Raw genomic sequence first — 22,291 nt, forward strand, 5'->3', positions numbered from 1 at the left:
CCTCCGTGGGAAACAACCTTTCCACATCGACTCTGTCCATACCTTTCAACGTTCAAAATGCGTCAATGAGATTCCCCCTCATTCTCCTAAATTCCAGCGAACACAGGCCAAGATCCGTCAAATGCTCCTTCCATTCCCGGAATCATCCTGGTGAACCTCTGAACTCTCTCAGCACATCCTTTTGGAAACGAGGAGCCCAAAACTGCTCTCAACATTCCATGTGAGGGCTCAGCAGGGCCTTATAAAGCCCCCATGTCACATCCCTACCCTTGTAATCTATTCATCCTGAAACAAACACCAGCATCGTATTTGCCTTCTTCACCACCAGCTCAACCTGCAAGTTTCCTTTCAGGCCGTCCCACAAGAGGACTCCCAGGTCCTTTTTACATCTGAGGATTTTCAATTTTCTCCCCCATTTAGAAAATAGTCTGCCTGTTTATTTTTCCACCCCGAACTGCGTGACCGTCCACTTTCTGACACCGGGGCACTGTAAAAGGGCTGGATGGCTTGGAGTTTGTCAAATGTGTTTAGGAGGGTTTTCTACATCAATATGTGGAGGTAACAACGAGAGGATGAGGTACTGGATCTCCTCTTGGGGAACCACACAGGGCAGGTGGCAGAGGGGTGTGTAGGTGAATGTTTTGGGTCTAGTGATGATCATGCCATTAGTTTCATGTTGATTATGGAGAAGGAGAGAGAGAACTGCTCTTCAGGTACTAAATTGGAGAAAGGCCAACGTTGAGGAAATGAGGAAGGATCCAGGAGGAGTGGATTGGGGTGAGTTTTCTGGGAAAGATGTGGTCAGTAAGTGGAAGGCCTTCAAGGGCGAAATCTTGAGGATGCCGAGTTTGCATGTTCCTGTCAGGATTAAAGGCAGAGTTACCAGGCACGGTTATCAAGGGACGTTGGTGATCTGGTTAAGAGGGAGGGGTATAATAGGTATCGTCAACAAGGAGCTGATGAGGTACTTGGAGAGAACAGAAAAAGCAAAGATAAGGAAGACACGAGGCTGCTCTGGCAGGTAATATGAAGGTAATTCCAAAGGGGTTCTATAAAAACATTCAGTGACAAAATTGGTCCCCTGGAGAATCAGGGTGGTCATCTCTGTACGCAGCCTCACCGGGGGTGGGGGGTGATTGTAAAGTTTTTTTCCATCAGTATTTACTCGGGAACTGGTCGTGTGTAAGGTAAGGAAGAAAGGAAAACAAGCAGGAGGTTCATGGAACAGATGAAGGAGGAGGAGGTTCTTGCTGCCTTACAGCAAATAAAGGGAGATAAATCCCCTGGGCTGGACATGAGATTCCCTCAGTCCTTCAGGGAGCCTGGTGTGGAAATTGCAGGGGCCTTGTCCTTGACAGGGTCATGGGGAGTGAACAGAGAGACAGGGTCACGGAGTGAACAGGGGGGGGGGGGGGGGAACGACGACCCTGCTGACTAAGGCCAATCAGCATGGTTTTCTGCATGGTTAATCGTGTTTAATGAATCTTGTAGAGTTTATTGAGGAAGTTACCAGGAAGGTAGATGATGGAAAGACTGGATTTTGCCTACATGGACTTTAGTAAGGCCTTTGACAAGGTCCCACATGGGAGATTAGTTCAGGTTCAGACACCAGGTATCCAAGGAGAAGTTGGCTGGATGGGAGAAGCCAGCAATTAGTGGTGGATGGTGCTTCTTGGATTGGAGGCTAGTGATGAGTGATATTGCCTCAGGGATAAGTGCCAGGACCATCGTTGTCGTCTCTATCAATGATCTGGATGACAGAGTAAATCACGAAAATCTGGAGACACCGCGATTGAAGTGAAAACACAAAATGTTGGCGATGCTCAGCAGGTCAAACAGTGTACTTGATGCAGCAAAAGTAGGGCGCAAGCCCAAAACGTCGGTAACCTCGATAAAGGGCCCAAGCCCGAAACATCGGTAACCTCGATGAAGGGCCCAAGACCGAAACGTCGGTAATCTCGATGAAGGGCCCAAGCCCGAAATGTCGGTAGCCTCTATGAAGGGCACAAGGCTGAAATGTCGGCTATGTATTTTTCCCTTTGCTACACAAACAACACTGTATAGCCATGCAGGATTTCACCGGCATTCGGTGTTTTTACTGGATGATAATGTAGTGAATTGCATCAGCCAGGGTACAGATGACTCTAAGGATGGAGGCGCTGTGGACGGCGAGGAAGGTTTGCAGAGGGATTTGGACCAGCTGGAAAAATAGGCCAGAAAATGGCCGATGGAGTTTAATGCATGTTGGAAGGGCAAACAAAGGTAGGACGTGCACGGTGCCCTTCTGACACGTCTTTTCCATCTGCTGCTGTAATTTGTTGGCCACATCCTACCTACTGATTTGAGGTCTGTACATAACAGCGTAACTTACCCCTTGCCATTTCTTAACTCAGACCACAGTGAATTTGACAGTGCGGCTCCCTCAGTCCTGGCCCTGGGGAGGGTGGGCCTGGATCATGGGCTCCAGACCCGGAGTATATCCATCTCCCCCCCAACAGTGCGGCTCCCTCAGTCCCGGCCCTGGGGAGGGTGGGCCTGGATTATGGGCCCCGGACACGGAGTATATCCATCTCCCCCCAACAGTGCGGCTCCCTCAGTCCCGGCCCCGGGGAGGGTGGGCCTGGATTGAGGAGCCTGTGGATGCTCACCTTGCCACAACCCGGCACCTCAAGGCCATCGATAGGCCGGGGGATCTCGATGGATTTGACCATGCCATATTTGCTGCACTCTTCCCTGACATCCTCCACGATCTCCTCATACTCCTCGTCGTCGATCAGCTCGTCCGGGGTAATCATGTTCATGAGGCACAGGATCTCGGTGGGAAGGCCAGCCATTTGAACCTGGGTCGAGACCAGCCCCGGAACTTGCAGGGTGACAGGGGTCTGGTTTATCGTATTCTGGGAAATGGGGGCGGGGTGGGGAGGGATAGTGGGAGCAGAGAGGGAGAGGGAGGGGGGTGGGGAGAGGGGGCAGGGGGGTGAGAGAGGGGGGAGAGGAGGGGGGTAAGGGGACGAGAGAAGTCAGCGTGTTCCGATTGGCTTGATGCCCTCCCAAACTCTTGCTACCCTTCAGCCCCTTCCTCCCCATCTCTCCTTCCACCCCAGCCCGTCCTGTACACCTGTGTCCATGCCTTTTCCCTCTTCCCCTCTGCTCTGGAAATCCTACACTTGAAACAGGGTCAGTGGCTCACCCACACTCCTTCCCCAAGTTGACAGTCCCACAGACCTACACCCCGTCCCAAGGGCGCGTGTGAGAGCGTGCGAGCTAGTGTATGTGTGGCAAGATGTCCCTTTTAAAACTCTTCCCCCATTCCACGAGATCACTCTTTTCCACAGCACTCCTTATCATTCACCGTGTCAGTCCCATACCCCGAGGTCTCTCTGTTCTACAACACTCTCCCAACTGGAGGAAGTGAATAAAGGTGGTGATGAAAGTTTCCACTTTTTGACCCCCACCCTCCCTCCCCTACTCCGTCCTCAAACCCAAGCCCCCTTTCAAAAAGATTCTGGGACACTCCAGCCCGTACCGGCGTTGCATTCTTTGCTCCCACGCTGGCACGTTGTACGATAAGTTTCTTGTCACCCAGCTGCATACCATTCAGTCCCGCAATGGCCTGTGTGGAGAGAGGACAAGGTTGGGAATGGGTCAAAGAGGGTGGGCCTGGATTACGCATCCCAGTCCCGGAGTACATACATCTCCCCCCAACAGTATGGCTCCATCAGTCCCGGCCCCGGGGAGTGTGGGCCTGGATTATGCGCCCCGGTCCTGGAATATATACACCTCCCCCCCGACAGAGTGGCTCTCTCAGTCCCGGCCTCAGGGAGTGTAGGCCTGGATAATGAGCCCCGGTCAACTCCCCCCCGGCAATGCTGCTGCCTCAGTCCCAGCCCCGGGGATGGTGGGCCTGGATTATGGGTTCACTCACCTGATCTGTGACATTGATATCGACGTATTCGCAGAAGGCGTAACCTTTGGAGAGGCCAGTCGCGCTGTCCTTAACGAGGTTGAAGGCTTTTAGGGGTCCGAATGAAGTCAGTAACTCCTTCACCTGGAGAGAGGGTGGGATCTGGTCAGGGGAATGCTGAATTAAGGTCACTGGTAATGACTGAAAATGCCGTCGTAAATTTGGGGTGAGCGCAGGGGACAGGATCCCAGGGAAGAGAGTGTGAGAGGGGAGAGACGGAGTCAGAGGAGCATACAGCAGGGTGAGATGGTCCAAAGGTGTGCCAGAAGGGGGAAAAGAGAGAAGGGTCCAAGGGACTATACGGGATGGAGGGGGAGACAGTGGAAGACAGGGCCACGGGGAGTGAACGGGGGCGGGGGGTCACGGGGAGAGAATGGGGGGGAAGCGGTCACAGGGAGTGAACAGGGGTGAGGCGGGGTCACAGGGAGTGAACAGGGGGAAGATGGGGTCATGGGGAGTGAACAGGGGGAAGGCGGGGTCACGGGGAGTGATCGGGGAAGTTGGGGTCACGGGGTGTGAACGAGGGAGTCGAGGATACGGGGAGTGAACAGGGGAGACGGGAGTGAACGAGAGAGATGGGGATACGGGGAGTGAACGGCGGAGACGGGGTCACGGGGAGTGAACGGGGAAGTCGGGGTCACGGGGTGTGAAGGGGGTAGACAGGGATATGGGGTGTGAATGGGGGAGACGGGAGAGAACAGGGGAGACGGGTATACGGGGAGTGAACGGGGGGAGATGGGATCACGGAGAGTGAATGGGGGAGAGGGGGAGTGAACGGGGGAGACGGGGAGTGAACGGGGGAGACGGGGAGTCAATGGGAGAGACGGGGTCAAGGGGAGTGAACGGGGAGACGGGCTCACAAGGAGTGAAGGGGGGGGATCAAGGGGAGTGAATGGCGGAGACGGGGTCACGGGGAGTGAACGGGGTCACGGGGAGTGAACGGGGTCACAGGGAGTGAACGGGGTCACGGGGAGTGAACGGGGTCACGGAGTGAACGGGGGAGACGGGGTCACAGGGAATGAACAGGGGAGACGGGGTCACAGGGAGATAATGGGGAGATGGGGTCACAGGGAGTGAAAGGGGGAGACGTGTTCACAGGTAGTGAACGAAGGAGACAAGGTCACAGGGAGTGAACGGGGAGGTGGGCTCATGGCGAGTGAATGGGGGAGACGAGGACACGGGGAGTGAATGAGGGGAGACGGGATCACGGGGAGTGAACAGGGGGAGACGGGAACACAGGGCAGGGTGGAGACTGGGTCACAGGGAGTGAACAGGGGTAAAACTGGGTCACGGAGTGAACAGGGGGAGGTCGGGGTGACAGGGAATGAACGGGGCAGACGGGGTCACAGGGAATGAATGGGGGGGGGAAGACTGGGTCACCGGGAGTGAACGGCGGGAGAAGGGGTCACGGGGAATGAACGGGGGAGACAGGGTCACGGGGAGTGAACAGGGGAGACGGGGTCACGGGGAGTGAACGGGGAGACGGGGTCACGGGTAGTGAACGGGGATCATGGGGTCCCAGGGAGTGAACGGGACAGGCGGAGTCGCGGGGAATGAACGGCGGGAGAAAGGGTCACGGAGAGTGAACGGGGTCACGGGGAGTGAACGGGGTCACGGGGAGTGAACGGGGCAGATGGGGAGTGAACGGGGGAGACGGGGTCACAGGGAGTGAACGGGGAGATGGGCTCATGGCGAGTGAACGGGGGAGACGGGGACACAGGGAGTGAATGAGGGGAGACGGGATCACGGGGGTGAACAGGGGGAGACGGGAACACGGGGCAGGGTGGAGACTGGATCACATGGAATGAACAGAGGTAAAACGGGGTCACAGGGAGTGAACAGGGGGAAGACGGGGTGACGGAGTGAACGGGGCAGACGGGGTCACAGGGAATGAATGGGGGGTGGAAGACTGGGTCACAGGGAGTGAAAAGGGGTAAAACGGGGTCACAGGGAGTGAACAGGCGGAAGACGGGGTGACAGGGAGTGAATGGGGGGGGAAGACTGGGTCACTGGGAGTGAACGGCGGGAGAAGGGGTCACGGAGAATGAACGGGGGAGACGGGGTCACGGGGAGTGAACGGCGGGAGAAGGGGTCACGGAGAATGAACGGGGGAGACGAGGTCACGGGGAGTGAACGGGGGGAGACGGTGTTACGGGGAGTGAACGGGGGGAGACATGATCACGGGGAGTGAACGGGGGGGAGACGGGGTCACGGGGAGTGAACGGGGGAGACGGGGTCACGGGGAGTGAACGGGGGAGACGGGGTCACAGGGAGTGAACGGGGGAGACGGGGTCACGGGTAGTGAACGGGGATCATGGGGTCCCAGGGAGTGATCGGGGGAGACGGGGTCACAGGGAGTGAACGGAGGAGACGGGGTCACGGGTATTGAACGGGAATCATAGGATCCCAGGGAGTGATCGGGGAAGATGGGGTCACAGGGAGTGAACGGATGAGACGGGGTCACAGGGAGTGAACAGTGAGACAGGGTCACGGGGGTCACAGGGCGTGAACAGGGGGAGACAGGGTCACAGGGAGTGAATGAGGGAGACGGGGTCACAGGACGTGATCAGGAGAGACGGTGTCACAGGGAATGAACGGGGGAGACGGCGTCACAGTGTGAATGGGGAGATGGGGTCACGGAGTGAACGGGGTGACGGGGTCACGAAGTGAACGGGGAGACGGTGTTACAGGGAGAAAATGGGGAGACGGGGTCACAGGGAGTGAATGAGGAGATGGGGTCACAGAGAGTGAACGAAGAGATGAGGGCACGGGGAGTGAACGGGAAGACGGGCTCAAGGTAAGTGAACGGGGAGACAGGGTCACGGGGAGTCAACGGGGGAGACGGGGTCACGGGGAGTCAACGGGGGAGACGGGGACACGGGGAGTCAACGGGGGAGACGGGGTCACGGGGAGTGAACGGGGAGACGGGGTCACGGGGAGACGGGGTCACGGGGAGTGAACGGAGGGAATACGGGGTCACGGGGAGTGAACGGAGGGAGACGGGGTCACGGGGAGTGAACAGTGGGAGACGGGGTAATGGGGAGTGAATGGGGGCGACATGTTCACAGGAAGTGAACGAGGGAGACCGGTCACAGGGAGTGAACTGGGGGCGGGGGAGACTGGGTAACAGGGAGTGAATAGGGGTGAGACGGGGTCACAGGGAGTGAACAGGGGTGAGACGGGGTCACAGGGAGTGAACAGGGGGAAGACGGGGTCACAGGGAGTGAACGGGGCAGACGGGGTCACAGGGAGTGAACGGGGCAGACGGGGTCACAGGGAGTGAACAGCAGGAGAAGGGGTCACGGGGAGTGAACATGAGTAGACGGAATAACGGGGCAAGGGGGAGACGGGGACACAGGGAGAGAATGGAGGAGACGGGGATACGGGAGTGCACGGTGTCACGGGGAGTGAACGGGTGAGACGGGGGCACGGGGAGTGAACGGGGGAGACGGGGTCACAGGGAGTGAACGGGGGAGACGGAGTCACGGGGAGTGAACGGGGGAGACGGGGTCACGGGGAGTGAACGGGGGAGACGGGGTCACGGGGAGTGAACGGGGGAGACGGGCTCACGGGGAGTGAACGGGGGAGACTGGCTCACGGGGAATGAACGGGGGAGACGGGGTCACGGGGAGTGAACAGGGGAGACGGGCTCACGGGGAGTGAACGGGGGAGACGGGCTCACGGGGAATGAACGGGGGAGACGGGCTCACGGGGAGTGAACGGGGAAGACGGGGTCACGGGGAGTGAACGGGGGAGACGGGGTCACAGGGAGTGAACGGGGAGACGGGGTCACGGGGAGTGAACGAGGGAGACGGGGTCACGGGTAGTGAACGGGGATCATGGGGTCCCAGGGAGTGATCGGGGGAGACGGGGTCACAGGGAGTGAATGGAGGAGACGGGGTCACAGGGAGTGAACAGTGAGACAGGGTCACGGGGTCACAGGGCGTGAACAGGGGGAGACAGGGTAACAGGGAGTGAACGGGCAGACGGCGTCACAGAGTGAATGGGGAGACGGGGTCATGGAGTGAACGGGGAGACGGGTTCATGAAGTGAACGGGGAGACGATGTTACAAGGAGACAACGGGGAGACAGGGTCACAGGGAGTGAACGAGGAGACGGGGAGTGAACGAGGAGATGAGGTCACGGGGAGTGAACGGGGAGACGGGCTCAAGGGGAGTGAACGGAGAGGCGGACTCACGGGGAGTGAACGGGGGAGACGTGGTCACGGGGAGTCAACGGAGGAGACGGGGTCACGGGGAGTCAACGGAGGAGACGGGGTCACGGGGAGTGAACAGGGGAGACGGGGTCACGCTTAGTGAACGGAGGAGACGGGATCACGGGGAGTGAACGGGGGGAGACTGGGGTCACGGGGAGTGAACGGAGGGAATACGGGGTCACGGGGAGTGAACGGAGGGAGATGGGGTAATGGGGAGTGAATGGGGGGAGACGTGTTCAGAGGGAGTGAACGGGGAGACGGGAGTGAACGGAGGAGACGGGGATATGTTGAGTGAACAGGCAGACGGGGTCACGGGGAGTGAACAGGGGTGAGACGGGGGTCACAGAGAGTGAACAGGGGGAAGACGGGAGAACTGGGGGCGGGGGGAGACTGGGTCACAGGGAGTGAACAGGGGGAAGACGGGGTAACGGAATGAACAGCAGGAGAAGGGGTCACGGGGAGTGAACAGGGGTAGACGGAATAACGGGGCAAGGTGGAGACGGGGACACAGGGAGAGAACGGAGGAGACGGGGATACGGGAGTGGACGGGGTCACGGGGAGTGAACGGGGGAGACGGGGTCACGGGGAGTGAACGGGGGAGACGGGGTCACGGGGAGTGAACGGGGGAGACGGGGTCACGGGGAGTGAACGGGGGAGACGGGCTCACGGGGAGTGAACGGGGGAGATGGGCTCACGGGGAGTGAGCGTACGGGGTCACGGGGAGCGTACGGGGTCACGGGGAGCGAAGGGGGTCACGGGGAGCGAACGAGGTCACGGGGAGCGAACGGGGTCACGGGGAGCGAACGGGGTCACGGGGAGCGAACGGGGTCACGGGGAGAGAACGCGGGAGATGGAGAGTGAACGGGGGAGACGGGGAGTGAACGGGGGAGTCAGGGTCACGGGGAGTGAACGGGGGAGACGGGGAAAAGGGAAATGAACAGGGTAGATGGGAGTGAACGGGGGAGACGGGGAGTGAACGGGGGAGACGGGGTGTGAACGGGGGAGACGGGGAGTGAACGAGGTCACGGGGAGTGAATAGGGGAGACGGGGAGTGAACGGGGGAGACGGGGAGTGAACGGGGGAGACGGGAGTGAACGGGAGAGACGTGGAGTGAACGGGGGAGACGGGAAGTGAACGGGGGAGACGGGGAGTGAACGGGGAAGACAGGGAGTGAACGGGGGAGACGGGGAGTGAACAGTGGAGACGGGGTCACGGGGAGTGAATGGGGGAGACGGGGTTACGGGGAGTAAACGAGGTCATGGGGAGTGAACGGGGGAGACGGGGAGTGAATGGGGAGTGAACGGGGGAGACGGGGAGTGAATGGGGAGTGAACGGGGGAGACGGGGAGTGAACGGGGTGGACGGGTAGTGAACGGGGGAGACGGGGAGTGAACAGGGGAGACTGTGTCACGGGTAGTGAACGGGGATCATGGGGTCCCAGGGAGTGATCGGTGGAGACGGTGTCACAGGGAGTGAACGGAGGAGACGTGTTCAGAGGGAGTGAACGGGGGAAACGTGTTCAGAGGGAGTGAACGGGGGAAACGTGTTCAGAGGGAGTGAACGGGGGAGACGGGGAGTGAACTGGGGAGACGGGGTGTGAACGGGGGAGACGGGGAGTGAACGAGGTCACGGGGAGTGAATAGGGGAGACGGGGAGTGAACGGGGGAGACGGGGAGTGAACGGGGGAGACGGGAGTGAACGGGAGAGACGTGGAGTGAACGGGGGAGACGGGAAGTGAACGGGGGAGACGGGGAGTGAATGGGGAAGACGGGGATTGAACGGGGGAGACGGGGAGTGAACAGGGGAGACGGGGTCACGGGGAGTGAATGGGGGAGACGGGGTCACGGGGAGTAAACGAGGTCATGGGGAGTGAACGGGGGAGACGGGGAGTGAATGGGGAGTGAACGGGGGAGACGGGGAGTGAACGGGGTGGACGGGTAGTGAACGGAGGAGACGGGGAGTGAACAGGGGAGACTGTGTCACGGGTAGTGAACGGGGATCATGGGGTCCCAGGGAGTGATCGGTGGAGACGGTGTCACAGGGAGTGAACGGAGGAGACGTGTTCAGAGGGAGTGAACGGGGGAAACGTGTTCAGAGGGAGTGAACGGGGGAAACGTGTTCAGAGGGAGTGAACGGGGGAGACGGTGAGTGAACTGGGGAGACGGGGTGTGAACGGGGGAGACGGGGAGTGAACGAGGTCACGGGGAGTGAATAGGGGAGACGGGGAGTGAACGGGGGAGACGGGGAGTGAACGGGGGAGACGGGAGTGAACGGGAGAGACGTGGAGTGAACGGGGGAGACGGGAAGTGAACGGGGGAGACGGGGAGTGAACGGGGAAGACAGGGAGTGAACGGGGGAGACGGGGAGTGAACAGTGGAGACGGGGTCACGGGGAGTGAATGGGGGAGACGGGGTCACGGGGAGTAAACGAGGTCATGGGGAGTGAACGGGGGAGACGGGGAGTGAATGGGGAGTGAACGGGGGAGACGGGGAGTGAACGGGGTGGACGGGTAGTGAACGGGGGAGACGGGGAGTGAACAGGGGAGACTGTGTCACGGGTAGTGAACGGGGATCATGGGGTCCCAGGGAGTGATCGGTGGAGACGGTGTCACAGGGAGTGAACGGAGGAGACGTGTTCAGAGGGAGTGAACGGGGGAAACGTGTTCAGAGGGAGTGAACGGGGGAAACGTGTTCAGAGGGAGTGAACGGGGGAGACGGGGAGTGAACTGGGGAGACGGGGTCACGGTTGGTGAACGGGGGAGACGGGGTAACGGGGAGTGAATGGGGAGACGGGGTCACGGGAGCGTACGGGGGAGACGGGGTCACGGGGAGTGAATGGGGTAGACGGGGTCACGGGTATTGAACGGGGATCATGGGGTCCCAGGGATTGTTCGGGGGAGACAGGGTCACAGGGAGTGAACGGAGGAGACGGGGTCACAGGGAGTGAACAGTAAGACAGGGTCACGGTGTGTAAGGGCGAGAACAGAGGGAGACAGGGTCACAGGGAGTGAACGAGGGAGACGGGGTCACAGGATGTGAATGGGAGACACGGGGTCACAGGGAATGAACGGGGGAGACGGCGTCACAGAGTGAACGGGGAGACGGCATCTTAGGGAGAGAACGGGGAGACAGGGTCACAGGGAGTGAACGGGGAGACGGAGTGAACGGCAGAGAAGGGGAGTGAACGGGGGAGACAGGGAGTGAACGGGGGAGACGGGGAGTGAACGGGGGAGTCGGGGTCACGGGGAGTGAACGGGGGAGACGGGGATATGGGAAATGAACGGGGTCGATGGGAGTGAACAGGGGAGACGGGTAGTAAACGGGAGAGACGGGGAGTGAACGGGGGAGACGGAGAGTGAACGGGGAGACGGAGAGTGAACGGGGAGACGGGGAGTGAACGGGGAGACGGGGAGTGAACGGGGAGACAGGGAGTGAACGGCGGAGAAGGGGAGTGAACGGGGGAGACGGGGAGTGAACGGGGGAGACAGGGAGTGAACGGGGGAGACGGGGAGTGAACGGGGGAGTCGGGGTCACGGGGAGTGAACGGGGGAGACGGGGATATGGGAAATGAACGGGGGCGATGGGAGTGAACAGGGGAGACGGGTAGTAAACTGGAGAGACGGGGAGTGAACGGGGGAGACAGGGAGTGAACGAGGTCACGGGGAGTGAACGGGGGAGACTGGGAGTGAACGGGGGAGACGGGGAGTGAACGGGTGAGACGGGGAGCGAACGGGGTCACGGGGAGCGAACGTGGTCACGGGGAGCGTACGGGTCACGGGGAGCGAACAGGGTCACGGGGAGCGAACGGGGTCACGGGGAGCGAACGGGGTCACGGGGAGCGAACGGGGTCACGGGGAGAGAACGGGGTCACGGGGAGAGAACAGGTTCACGGGGAGAGAACGGGGTCACGGGGAGAGAACGGGGTCACGGGGAGAGAACGGGGTCACGGGGAGAGAACGCGGGAGACGGAGAGTGAACAGGGGAGACGGAGAGTGAACGGGGGAGACGGAGAGTGAACGGGGGAGACGGAGAGTGAACGGGGGAGACGGGGAGTGAACGGGAGAGTCAGGATCACGGGGAGTGAACGGGGGAGACGGGGAAAAGGGAAATGAACAGGGTAGATGGGAGTGAACGGGGGAGACGGGGAGTGAACGGGGGAGACGGGGAGTGAACGGAGGAGTCGGGGAGTGAACGGAGGAGTCGGGGAGTGAACGGGGGAGACGGGGAGTGAACGAGGTCACGGGGAGTGAACGGGGGAGACGGGGAGTGAACGGGGGAGACGGGGAGTGAACGGGGGAGACGGGAGTGAACGAGGGAGACGTGGAGTGAACGGGGGAGACGGGGAGTGAACGGGGGAGACGGGGAGTTAACGAGGGAGACGGGGAGTTAACGGGGGAGACGGGGAGTGAACGGGGAGACAGGCTAACGGGGTGTGAACGGGGGGATCACGGGGAGTGAACGGTGGAGACGGGGATACGGGAAGTGAACAGGGGAAACGGGGCCACGGGGAATGAACGGCGGGAGAAGGGGTCACGGGGAGAGGACGGGGAGTGGACGGGGGAGACGGGGAGTGAACGCGGGAGACTGAACGGGGAGACGGAGAGTGAACGGGGTCACGGGGAGCGAACGGGGTCACGGGGAGCGAACGGGGTCACGGGGAGCGAACGGGGTCACGGGGAGCGAACGGGGTCACGGGGAGCGAACGGGGTCACGGGGAGCGAACGGGGTCACGGGGAGCGAACGGGGTCACGGGGAGCGAACGGGGTCACGGGGAGCGAACGGGGTCACGGGGAGCGAACGGGGTCACGGGGAGCGAACGGGGTCACGGGGAGCGAACGGGGTCACGGGGAGCGAACGGGGTCACGGGGAGCGAACGGGGTCACGGGGAGCGAACGGGGTCACGGGGAGCGAACGGGGTCACGGGGAGCGAACGGGGTCACGGGGAGCGAACGGGGTCACGGGGAGCGAACGGGGTCACGGGGAGCGAACGGGGTCACGGGGAGCGAACGGGGTCACGGGGAGCGAACGGGGTCACGGGGAGTGAACGTGGTCACGGGGTGCGTACGGGTCACGGGGAGCGAACGGGGTCACGGGGAATGAACGGGGAGACGGAGAGTGAACGGGGGAGACGGGGAGTGAACGGGGGAGTCGAGGTCACGGGGAGTGAACGGGGGAGACGGGGAAAAGGGAAATGAACAGGGAAGATGGGAGTGAACGGGGGAGACGGGGAGTGAACGGGGGAGACGGGGAGTGAACGGGGGAGACGGGGAGTGAACGGGGGAGATGGGGAGTGAACGGGGGAGACAGGGAGTGAACGAGGTGATGGGGAGTGAACAGGGGAGATGGGGAGTGAACGGGGGAGACGGGGAGTGAACGGGGATACGGGGAGTGAACGGGGGAGACGGGGAGTGAACGGGGGAGACGGGGAGTGAACGGGGGAGACGGGGAGTGAACGGGGGAGACGGGGAGTGTACGGGGGAGACGGGGAGTGAACGGGGGAGACGGGGAGTGAACGGGGGAGACGGGGAGTGAACGGGGGAGACGGGGAGTGAACGGGGGAGACGGGGAGTGAACGGGGGAGACGGGGAGTGAACGGGGGAGACGGGGAGTGAACGGGGGAGACGGGGAGTGAACGGGGGAGACGGGGTCACGGGGAGTGAATGTGGGAGACGGGGTCACGGGAAGTGAACGGGGGAGACGGGGAGTAAACGGGTGAGTCAGGGTCACGGGGAGTGAACGGGGGAGACGGGGTAACGGGAAGTGAACGGGGGAGACGGGGAGTGAACGGGGGAGACGGGGAGTGAACGGGGGAGACGGGGAGTGAACGGGGGAGACGGGGAGTGAACGGGGGAGACGGGGAGTGAACGGGTGAGACGGGGAGTGAACGGGGGGACGGGTAGTGAACGGGGGAGACGGGGAGTGAACAGGGGAGACGGGGTCACGGGTAGTGAACGGGGATCATGGGGGCCCAGGGAGTGATCGGGGAGACGGGGTCACAGGGAGTGAACGGAGGAGACGTGTTCAGAGGGAGTGAACGGGGGAGACGTGTTCAGAGGGAGTGAACGGGTGAGACGGGGAGCGAACGGGGTCACGGGGAGCGAACGGGGTCACGGGGAGCGAACGTGGTCACGGGGAGCGTACGGGTCACGGGGAGCGAACGGGGTCACGGGGAGCGAACGGGGTCACGGGGAGCGAACGGGGTCACGGGGAGAGAACGGGGTCACGAGGAGAGAACGGGTTCACGGGGAGAGAACGGGGTCACGGGGAGAGAACGGGGTCACGGGGAGAGAACGGGGTCACGGGGAGAGAACGGGGTCACGTGGAGAGAACGCGGGAGACGGAGAGTGAACGGGGGAGACGGAGAGTGAACGGGGGAGACGGGGAGTGAACGGAAGAGTCAGGATCACGGGGAGTGAACGGGGGAGACGGGGAAAAGGGAAATGAACAGGGTAGATGGGAGTGAACGGGGGAGACGGGGAGTGAACGGGGGAGACGGGGAGTGAACGGAGGAGTCGGGGAGTGAACGGGGGAGACGGGGAGTGAACGGGGGAGACGGGGAGTGAACGGGGGAGACGGGGAGTGAACGGGGGAGACGGGGAGTGAACGGGGGAGACGGGGAGTGAACGTGGTCACGGGGAGTGAACGAGGTCACGGGGAGTGAACGGGGGAGACGGGGAGTGAACGGGGGAGACGGGGAGTGAACGGGGGAGACGGGGAGTGAACGGGGGAGACGGGAGTGAACGAGGGAGACCTGGAGTGAACGGGGGAGACGGGGAGTGAACGGGGGAGACGGGGAGTTAACGGGGGAGACGGGGAGTTAACGGGGGAGACGGGGAGTGAATGGGGAAGACGGGGATTGAACGGGGGAGACGGGGAGTGAACAGGGGAGACGGGGTCACGGGGAGTGAATGGGGGAGACGGGGTCACGGGGAGTAAACGCGTGAGACGGGGTCATGGGGAGTGAACGAGGTCATGAGGAGTGAACGGGGGAGACGGGGAGTGAACGGGGGAGACGGGGAGTGAACGGGGGAGACGAGGAGTGAACGGGGGAGACGGGGAGTGAACGGGGGGGACGGGTAGTAAACGGGGGAGACGGGGAGTGAACAGGGGAGACTGGGTCATGGGTAGTGAACGGGGATCATGGGGTCCCAGGGAGTGATCGGGGGAGACGGGGTCACAAGGAGTGAACGGAGGAGACGTGTTCAGAGGGAGTGAACGGGGGAGACGTGTTCAGAGGGAGTGTACGGGGGAGACAGGGAGTGAACTGGGGAGACGGGGTCACGGTTGGTGAACAGGGGAGATGGGGTCACGGGGAGTGAATGGGGAGACGGGGTCACGGGAGCGTACGGGGGAGACGGGGTCACGGGGAGTGAATGGGGTAGATGGGGTCACGGGTATTGAACAGGGATCACGGGGTCCCAGGGATTGTTCGGGGGAGACAGGGTCACAGGTAGTGAACGGAGGAGACGGGGTCACGGGAAGTGAACGGGGATCATGGGGTCCCAGGGAGTGAACAGAGGAGACGGGGTCACAGGGAGTGAACAGTGAGACAGGGTCACGGTGTGAAAGGGCGTATACAGAGGGAGACAGGTTCACAGGGAGTGAACGAGGGAGACGGGGTCACTGGATGTGAATGGGAGACACGGGGTCACAGGGAATGAACGGGGGAGACGGGGTCACGGGGAGTGAATGGGGGAGATGGGGTCACGGGAGCGTACGGGGGAGACGGGGTCATGGGGAGTGAATGGTGTGGACGGGGACACGGGTATTGAACAGGGATCATGGGGTCCCAGGGATTGTTCGGGGGAGACAGGGTCACAGGGAGTGAACGGAGGAGACGGGGTAACAGGGAGTGAACAGTGAGACAGGGTCACAGGGTGACAGGGCGTGAACAGAGGGAGACAGGGTCACAGGGATTGAACGAGGGAGACGGGGTCACAGGATGTGAATGGGAGACACGGGGGTCACAGGGAATGAACGGGAGAGACGGCGTGACAGAGTGAACGGGGAGACGGCGTCACAGGGAGAGAACGGGGAGACGGGGTCACAGGAAGTGAACAGGGAGTCGGGGTCACGGGGAGTGAACGGGGAGACGGGCTCACGGGGTGTTAACGGGGGGATCACGGGGAGTGAACGGTGGAGACGGGGATACGGGGAGTGAACAGGGGAGACTGGAGTGAAAAGGGCAGACGGGGCTACGGGGAATGAACGGCGGGAGAAGGGGTCACGGGGAGAGGACGGGGGAGACGGGGTCACGGGGAGTGAACGGGTGAGACAGGGTCACCGGGAGTGAACGGGTGAGACAGGGTCACGGGGAGTGAACGGGTGAGACAGGGTCACGGGGAGTGAACGGGTGAGACTGGGGTCACGGGGAGTGAACGGGGGGAGACTGGGGTCACGGGGAGTGAACGGAGGGAATACGGGGTCACCGGGAGTGAACGGAGGGAGATGGGGTCACGGGGAGTGAACGGAGGGAGACGGGGTCACGGAGAGTGAACAGTGGGAGACTGGGTAATGGGGAGTGAATGGGGGGAGATGTGTTCAGAGGGAGTGAACGGAGGAGACGGGGATATAGGGAGTGAACAGGGAGACGGGGTCACGGGGAGTGAACGGGGGGACATGTTCACAGGTAGTGAACGAGGGAGACGGGGTAACAGGGAGTGAACAGTGAGACGGGGTCACGGGGAGTGAACGGGGGAGACAGGGTCACAGGGAGTGAACGGAGGAGACGGGGGGAGACTGGGTCACAGGGAGTGAACTGGGGGCGGGGGGAGACTGGGTCACAGGGAGTGAATAGGGGTGAGACGGGGTCACAGGGAGTGAACAGGGGTGAGACGGGGTCACATGGAGTCAACAGGGGGTAGACGGGAGAACTGGGGGCGGGGGCGACTGGGTCACAGGGAGTGAACAGGGGTGAGACGGGGTCACAGGGAGTGAACAGTAGGAATACGGGGTCAAAGGGAGTGAACAGGGGGAAGACGGGGTCACAGGGAGTGAACGGGGCAGACGGGGTCACAGGGAATGAACAGCAGGAGAATGGGTCACGGGGAGTGAACAGGGGTAGACGGAATAACGGGGCAAGGGGGAGACGGGGACACAGGGAGAGAACGGAGGAGACGGAGATACGGGAGTGCGCGGGGAGTGAACGGGGAAGACGGGGAGTGAACGGGGGGGAGATGTGGTCACAGGAAGTGAATGGGGGGAGACGGGGTCGCACTAAGTGAATGGGGGGAGACGGGGTCGCACTGAGTGAATGGGGGGAGATGGGGTCGCACAGAGTGAATGGGGGAGACGTGTTCAGAGGGAGTGAACAGGGTCCCAGGGACTAAATGGGGGAGACGCGGTCACAGGGAATGAACGGGGGAGACGTGTTGAGAGGGAGTGAACGGGGGCGACATGTTCAGAAGGAGTGAACGGGGGAGACGTGTTCGGAGGGAGTGAACGTGGGAGACGTGTTCAGAGGGAGTGAATGGGGGAGACGAGGTCACGGGCAGCGAACGGGGGAGATGGGGTCACGGGGAGCGAACGGGGATCATGGGGTCCCAGGGAGTGTTCCAGGAAGACGGGGTCACAGCGAGTGAACGGAGGAGACGGGGTCACAGGGAGTGAACGGGGGGAGACGGGGTCACAGGGAGTGAATGGGGGGAGATGGGGTCGCACGGAGTGAATAGGGGAGACGTGTTCAGAGGCAGTGAACGGGGTCCCAGGGACTGAACGGGGGAGACGCGGTCACACGGAATGATCGGGGGAGACGTGTTGAGAGGGAGTGAACGGGGGCAACATGTTCGGAAGGAGTGAACGGGGGAGACGTGTTCGGAGGGATTGAACGTGGGAGACGTGTTCAGAGGGAGTGAACGGGGGAGACGTGTTCAGAGGGAGTGAACGGGGGAGACGGGAGATGGGGAGTGAACTGGGGAAACGGGGTCACGGTTGGTGAACGGGGGAGATGGGGTCACGGGGAGTGAACGGGGGAGACGGGGTCACGGGGAGCGAACGGGGGAGACGGGGTCATGGGGAGTGAATGGGGGAGACGGGGTCACGGGTAGTGAACGGGGATCATGGGGTCCCAGGGAGTGTTCGGGGGAGACGGGGTCACAGGGAGTGAACGGAGGAGACGGGGTCACAGGGAGTGAACGAGGGAGACGGGATCACAGGATGTGAATGGGAGACACGGGGTCACAGGGAATGAACGGGGGAGACGGCGTCACAGAGTGAATGGGGAGACGGGGTCACAGAGTGAACGGGGAGACGGCGTCACAGGGAGAGAACGGGGAGACGGGGTCACAGGGAGTGAACGGAGTTTCGGGGTCACGGGGAGTGAACGGGGAGACGGGCTCACGGGGAGTGAACAGGGGAGACTGGAGTGAAAAGGGCAGACGGGGCTACGGGGAATGAACGGCGGGAGAAGGGGTCACGGGGAGAGGACGGGGGAGACGGGGTCACGGGGAGTGAACGGGTGAGACAGGGTCACCGGGAGTGAACGGGTGAGACAGGGTCACGGGGAGTGAACGGGTGAGACAGGGTCACGGGGAGTGAACGGGTGAGACTGGGGTCACGGGGAGTGAACGGGGGGAGACTGGGGTCACGGGGAGTGAACGGAGGGAATACGGGGTCACCGGGATTGAACGGAGGGAGATGGGGTCACGGGGAGTGAACGGAGGGAGACGGGGTCACGGGGAGTGAACGGAGGGAGACTGGGTAATGGGGAGTGAATGGGGGGAGATGTGTTCAGAGGGAGTGAACGGAGGAGACGGGGATATAGGGAGTGAACAGGGAGACGGGGTCACGGGGAGTGAACGGGGGGACATGTTCACAGGTAGTGAACGAGGGAGACCGGTCACAGGGAGTGAACTGGGGGCGGGGGGAGACTGGGTCACAGGGAGTGAATAGGGGTGAGACGGGGTCACAGGGAGTGAACAGGGGTGAGACGGGGTCACATGGAGTCAACAGGGGGTAGACGGGAGAACTGGGGGCGGGGGCGACTGGGTCACAGGGAGTGAACAGGGGTGAGACGGGGTCACAGGGAGTGAACAGTAGGAATACGGGGTCAAAGGGAGTGAACAGGGGGAAGACGGGGTCACAGGGAGTGAACGGGGCAGACGGGGTCACAGGGAATGAACAGCAGGAGAATGGGTCACGGGGAGTGAACAGGGGTAGACGGAATAACGGGGCAAGGGGGAGACGGGGACACAGGGAGAGAACGGAGGAGACGGAGATACGGGAGTGCGCGGGGAGTGAACGGGGAAGACGGGGAGTGAACGGGGGGGAGATGTGGTCACAGGAAGTGAATGGGGGGAGACGGGGTCGCACTAAGTGAATGGGGGGAGACGGGGTCGCACTGAGTGAATGGGGGGAGATGGGGTCGCACAGAGTGAATGGGGGAGACGTGTTCAGAGGGAGTGAACAGGGTCCCAGGGACTAAACGGGGGAGACGCGGTCACAGGGAATGAACGGGGGAGACGTGTTGAGAGGGAGTGAACGGGGGCGACATGTTCAGAAGGAGTGAACGGGGGAGACGTGTTCGGAGGGAGTGAACGTGGGAGACGTGTTCAGAGGGAGTGAATGGGGGAGACGAGGTCACGGGCAGCGAACGGGGGAGATGGGGTCACGGGGAGCGAACGGGGATCATGGGGTCCCAGGGAGTGTTCCGGGAAGACGGGGTCACAGCGAGTGAACGGAGGAGACGGGGTCACAGGGAGTGAACGGGGGGAGACGGGGTCACAGGGAGTGAATGGGGGGAGATGGGGTCGCACGGAGTGAATAGGGGAGACGTGTTCAGAGGCAGTGAACGGGGTCCCAGGGACTGAACGGGGGAGACGCGGTCACACGGAATGATCGGGGGAGACGTGTTGAGAGGGAGTGAACGGGGGCGACATGTTCGGAAGGAGTGAACGGGGGAGACGTGTTCGGAGGGATTGAACGTGGGAGACGTGTTCAGAGGGAGTGAACGGGGGAGACGTGTTCAGAGGGAGTGAACGGGGGAGACGGGAGATGGGGAGTGAACTGGGGAAACGGGGTCACGGTTGGTGAACGGGGGAGATGGGGTCACGGGGAGTGAACGGGGGAGACGGGGTCACGGGGAGCGAACGGGGGAGACGGGGTCATGGGGAGTGAATGGGGGAGACGGGGTCACGGGTAGTGAACGGGGATCATGGGGTCCCAGGGAGTGTTCGGGGGAGACGGGGTCACAGGGAGTGAACGGAGGAGACGGGGTCACAGGGAGTGAACGAGGGAGACGGGATCACAGGATGTGAATGGGAGACACGGGGTCACAGGGAATGAACGGGGGAGACGGCGTCACAGAGTGAATGGGGAGACGGGGTCACAGAGTGAACGGGGAGACGGCGTCACAGGGAGAGAACGGGGAGACGGGGTCACAGGGAGTGAACGGGGATTCGGGGTCACGGGGAGTGAACGGGGAGACGGGCTCACGGGGAGTGAACGGGGAGACGGGCTCACAGGGTGTGAACGGGGGGATCACGGGGAGTGAACAGTGGAGACGGGGATACGGGGAGTGAACAGGGGAGACTGGAGTGAACACGGCAGACGGGGCCACGGGGAATGAACGGCGGGAGAAGGGGTCACGGGGAGAGGACGGGGAGTGGACGGGGGAGACGGGGAGTGGACGGGGGAGACGGGGAGTGGACGGGGGAGACGGGGAGTGGACGGGGGAGACGGGGAGTGGACGGGGGAGACGGGGAGTGGACGGGGGAGACGGTAGTGGACGGGGGAGACGGGGAGTGGACGGGGGAGACGGGGAGTGGACGGGGGAGACGGGGAGTGGACGGGGGAGACGGGGAGTGGACGGGGGAGACGGGGAGTGGACGGGCGAGACGGGGAGTGGACGGGGGAGACGGGGAGTGGACGGGGGAGACGGGGAGTGGACGGGGGAGACGGGGAGTGGACGGGGGAGACGGGGAAGATGGGGAGTGGACGGGGGAGACGGGGAGTGGACGGGGGAGACGGGGAGTGGACGGGGGAGACGGGGAGTGGACGGGGGAGACGGGGAGTGGACGGGGGAGACGGGGAGTGGACGGGGGAGACGGGGAGTGGACGGGGGAGACGGGGAGTGGACGGGGGAGACGGGGAGTGGACGGGGGAGACGGGGAGTGGACGGGGGAGACGGGGAGTGGACGGGGGAGACGGGGAGTGGACGGGGGAGACGGGGAGTGGACATGGTAACGGGGAGTGAACGGGGTCACGGGGAGTGAACAGGGGAGACGGGGTCACGTAGAGTGAATGGGGGGAGATGGGATCACGGGGAGTGAACGGTGGAGACGGGGATACGGGGAGTGAACAGGGGAGACGGGAGTGTACGAGGCAGACGGGGTCGCAGTGGGTGAACGGCGGGAGAAGGGGTCACGGAGAGTAAACGGGGCAGACGGGGTCACGGGGAGTGAACGGGGGAGACGGGGAAGATGGGGAGTGGACGGGGGAGACGGGGAGTGGACGGGGGAGACGGGGAGTGGACGGGGGAGACGGGGAGTGGACGGGGGAGACGGGGAGTGGACGGGGGAGACGGGGAGTGGACGGGGGAGACGGGGAGTGGACGGGGGAGACGGGGAGTGGACGGGGGAGACGGGGAGTGGACGGGGGAGACGGGGAGTGGACGGGGGAGACGGGGAGTGGACGGGGGAGACGGGGAGTGGACGGGGGAGACGGGGAGTGGACGGGGGAGACGGGGAGTGGACGGGGGAGACGGGGAGTGGACGGGGGAGACGGGGAGTGGACGGGGGAGACGGGGAGTGGACATGGTAACGGGGAGTGAACGGGGTCACGGGGAGTGAACAGGGGAGACGGGGTCACGTAGAGTGAATGGGGGGAGATGGGATCACGGGGAGTGAACGGTGGAGACGGGGATACGGGGAGTGAACAGGGGAGACGGGAGTGTACGCGGCAGACGGGGTCGCGGTGGGTGAACGGCGGGAGAAGGGGTCACGGAGAGTAAACGGGGCAGACGGGGTCACGGGGAGTGAACGGGGCAGACGGGGTCATGGGGAGTGAACGGGGCAGACGGGGAGTGAACGGGGGAGACGGGGTGTGAACGGGGGAGACGGGGAGTGAACGGGGGAGACGGGGAGTGAACGGGGGAGACGGGGTGTGAACGGGGGAG

General features: G+C 62.6%; 1 protein-coding gene across 4 annotated transcripts in view; it reads right to left on the reverse strand.

Annotated features, from left to right (window-relative positions):
- The window catches only part of LOC138758325 (splicing factor U2AF 65 kDa subunit), a 73,210-nt gene that overhangs the window by 2,640 nt on the left and 48,279 nt on the right, over positions 1-22,291 (reverse strand). For 2 of the 4 annotated variants that reach the window (XM_069927084.1, XM_069927083.1), the window contains exons 8-10: positions 3,926-4,066; positions 3,527-3,613; positions 2,649-2,897 (exon numbers count right to left, since the gene is read on the reverse strand). In XM_069927084.1, the coding sequence (XP_069783185.1) occupies positions 2,649-2,897; positions 3,527-3,613; positions 3,926-4,066 (477 nt within the window). The remainder of the gene's footprint in view (positions 1-2,648; positions 2,898-3,526; positions 3,614-3,925; positions 4,067-22,291) is intronic. The other 2 variants (XM_069927086.1, XM_069927085.1) reach the window with 2 other exon arrangements.

Source organism: Narcine bancroftii, chromosome 3 (assembly GCF_036971445.1).
Source record: "Narcine bancroftii isolate sNarBan1 chromosome 3, sNarBan1.hap1, whole genome shotgun sequence".
Lineage (NCBI taxonomy): Eukaryota > Metazoa > Chordata > Chondrichthyes > Torpediniformes > Narcinidae > Narcine > Narcine bancroftii.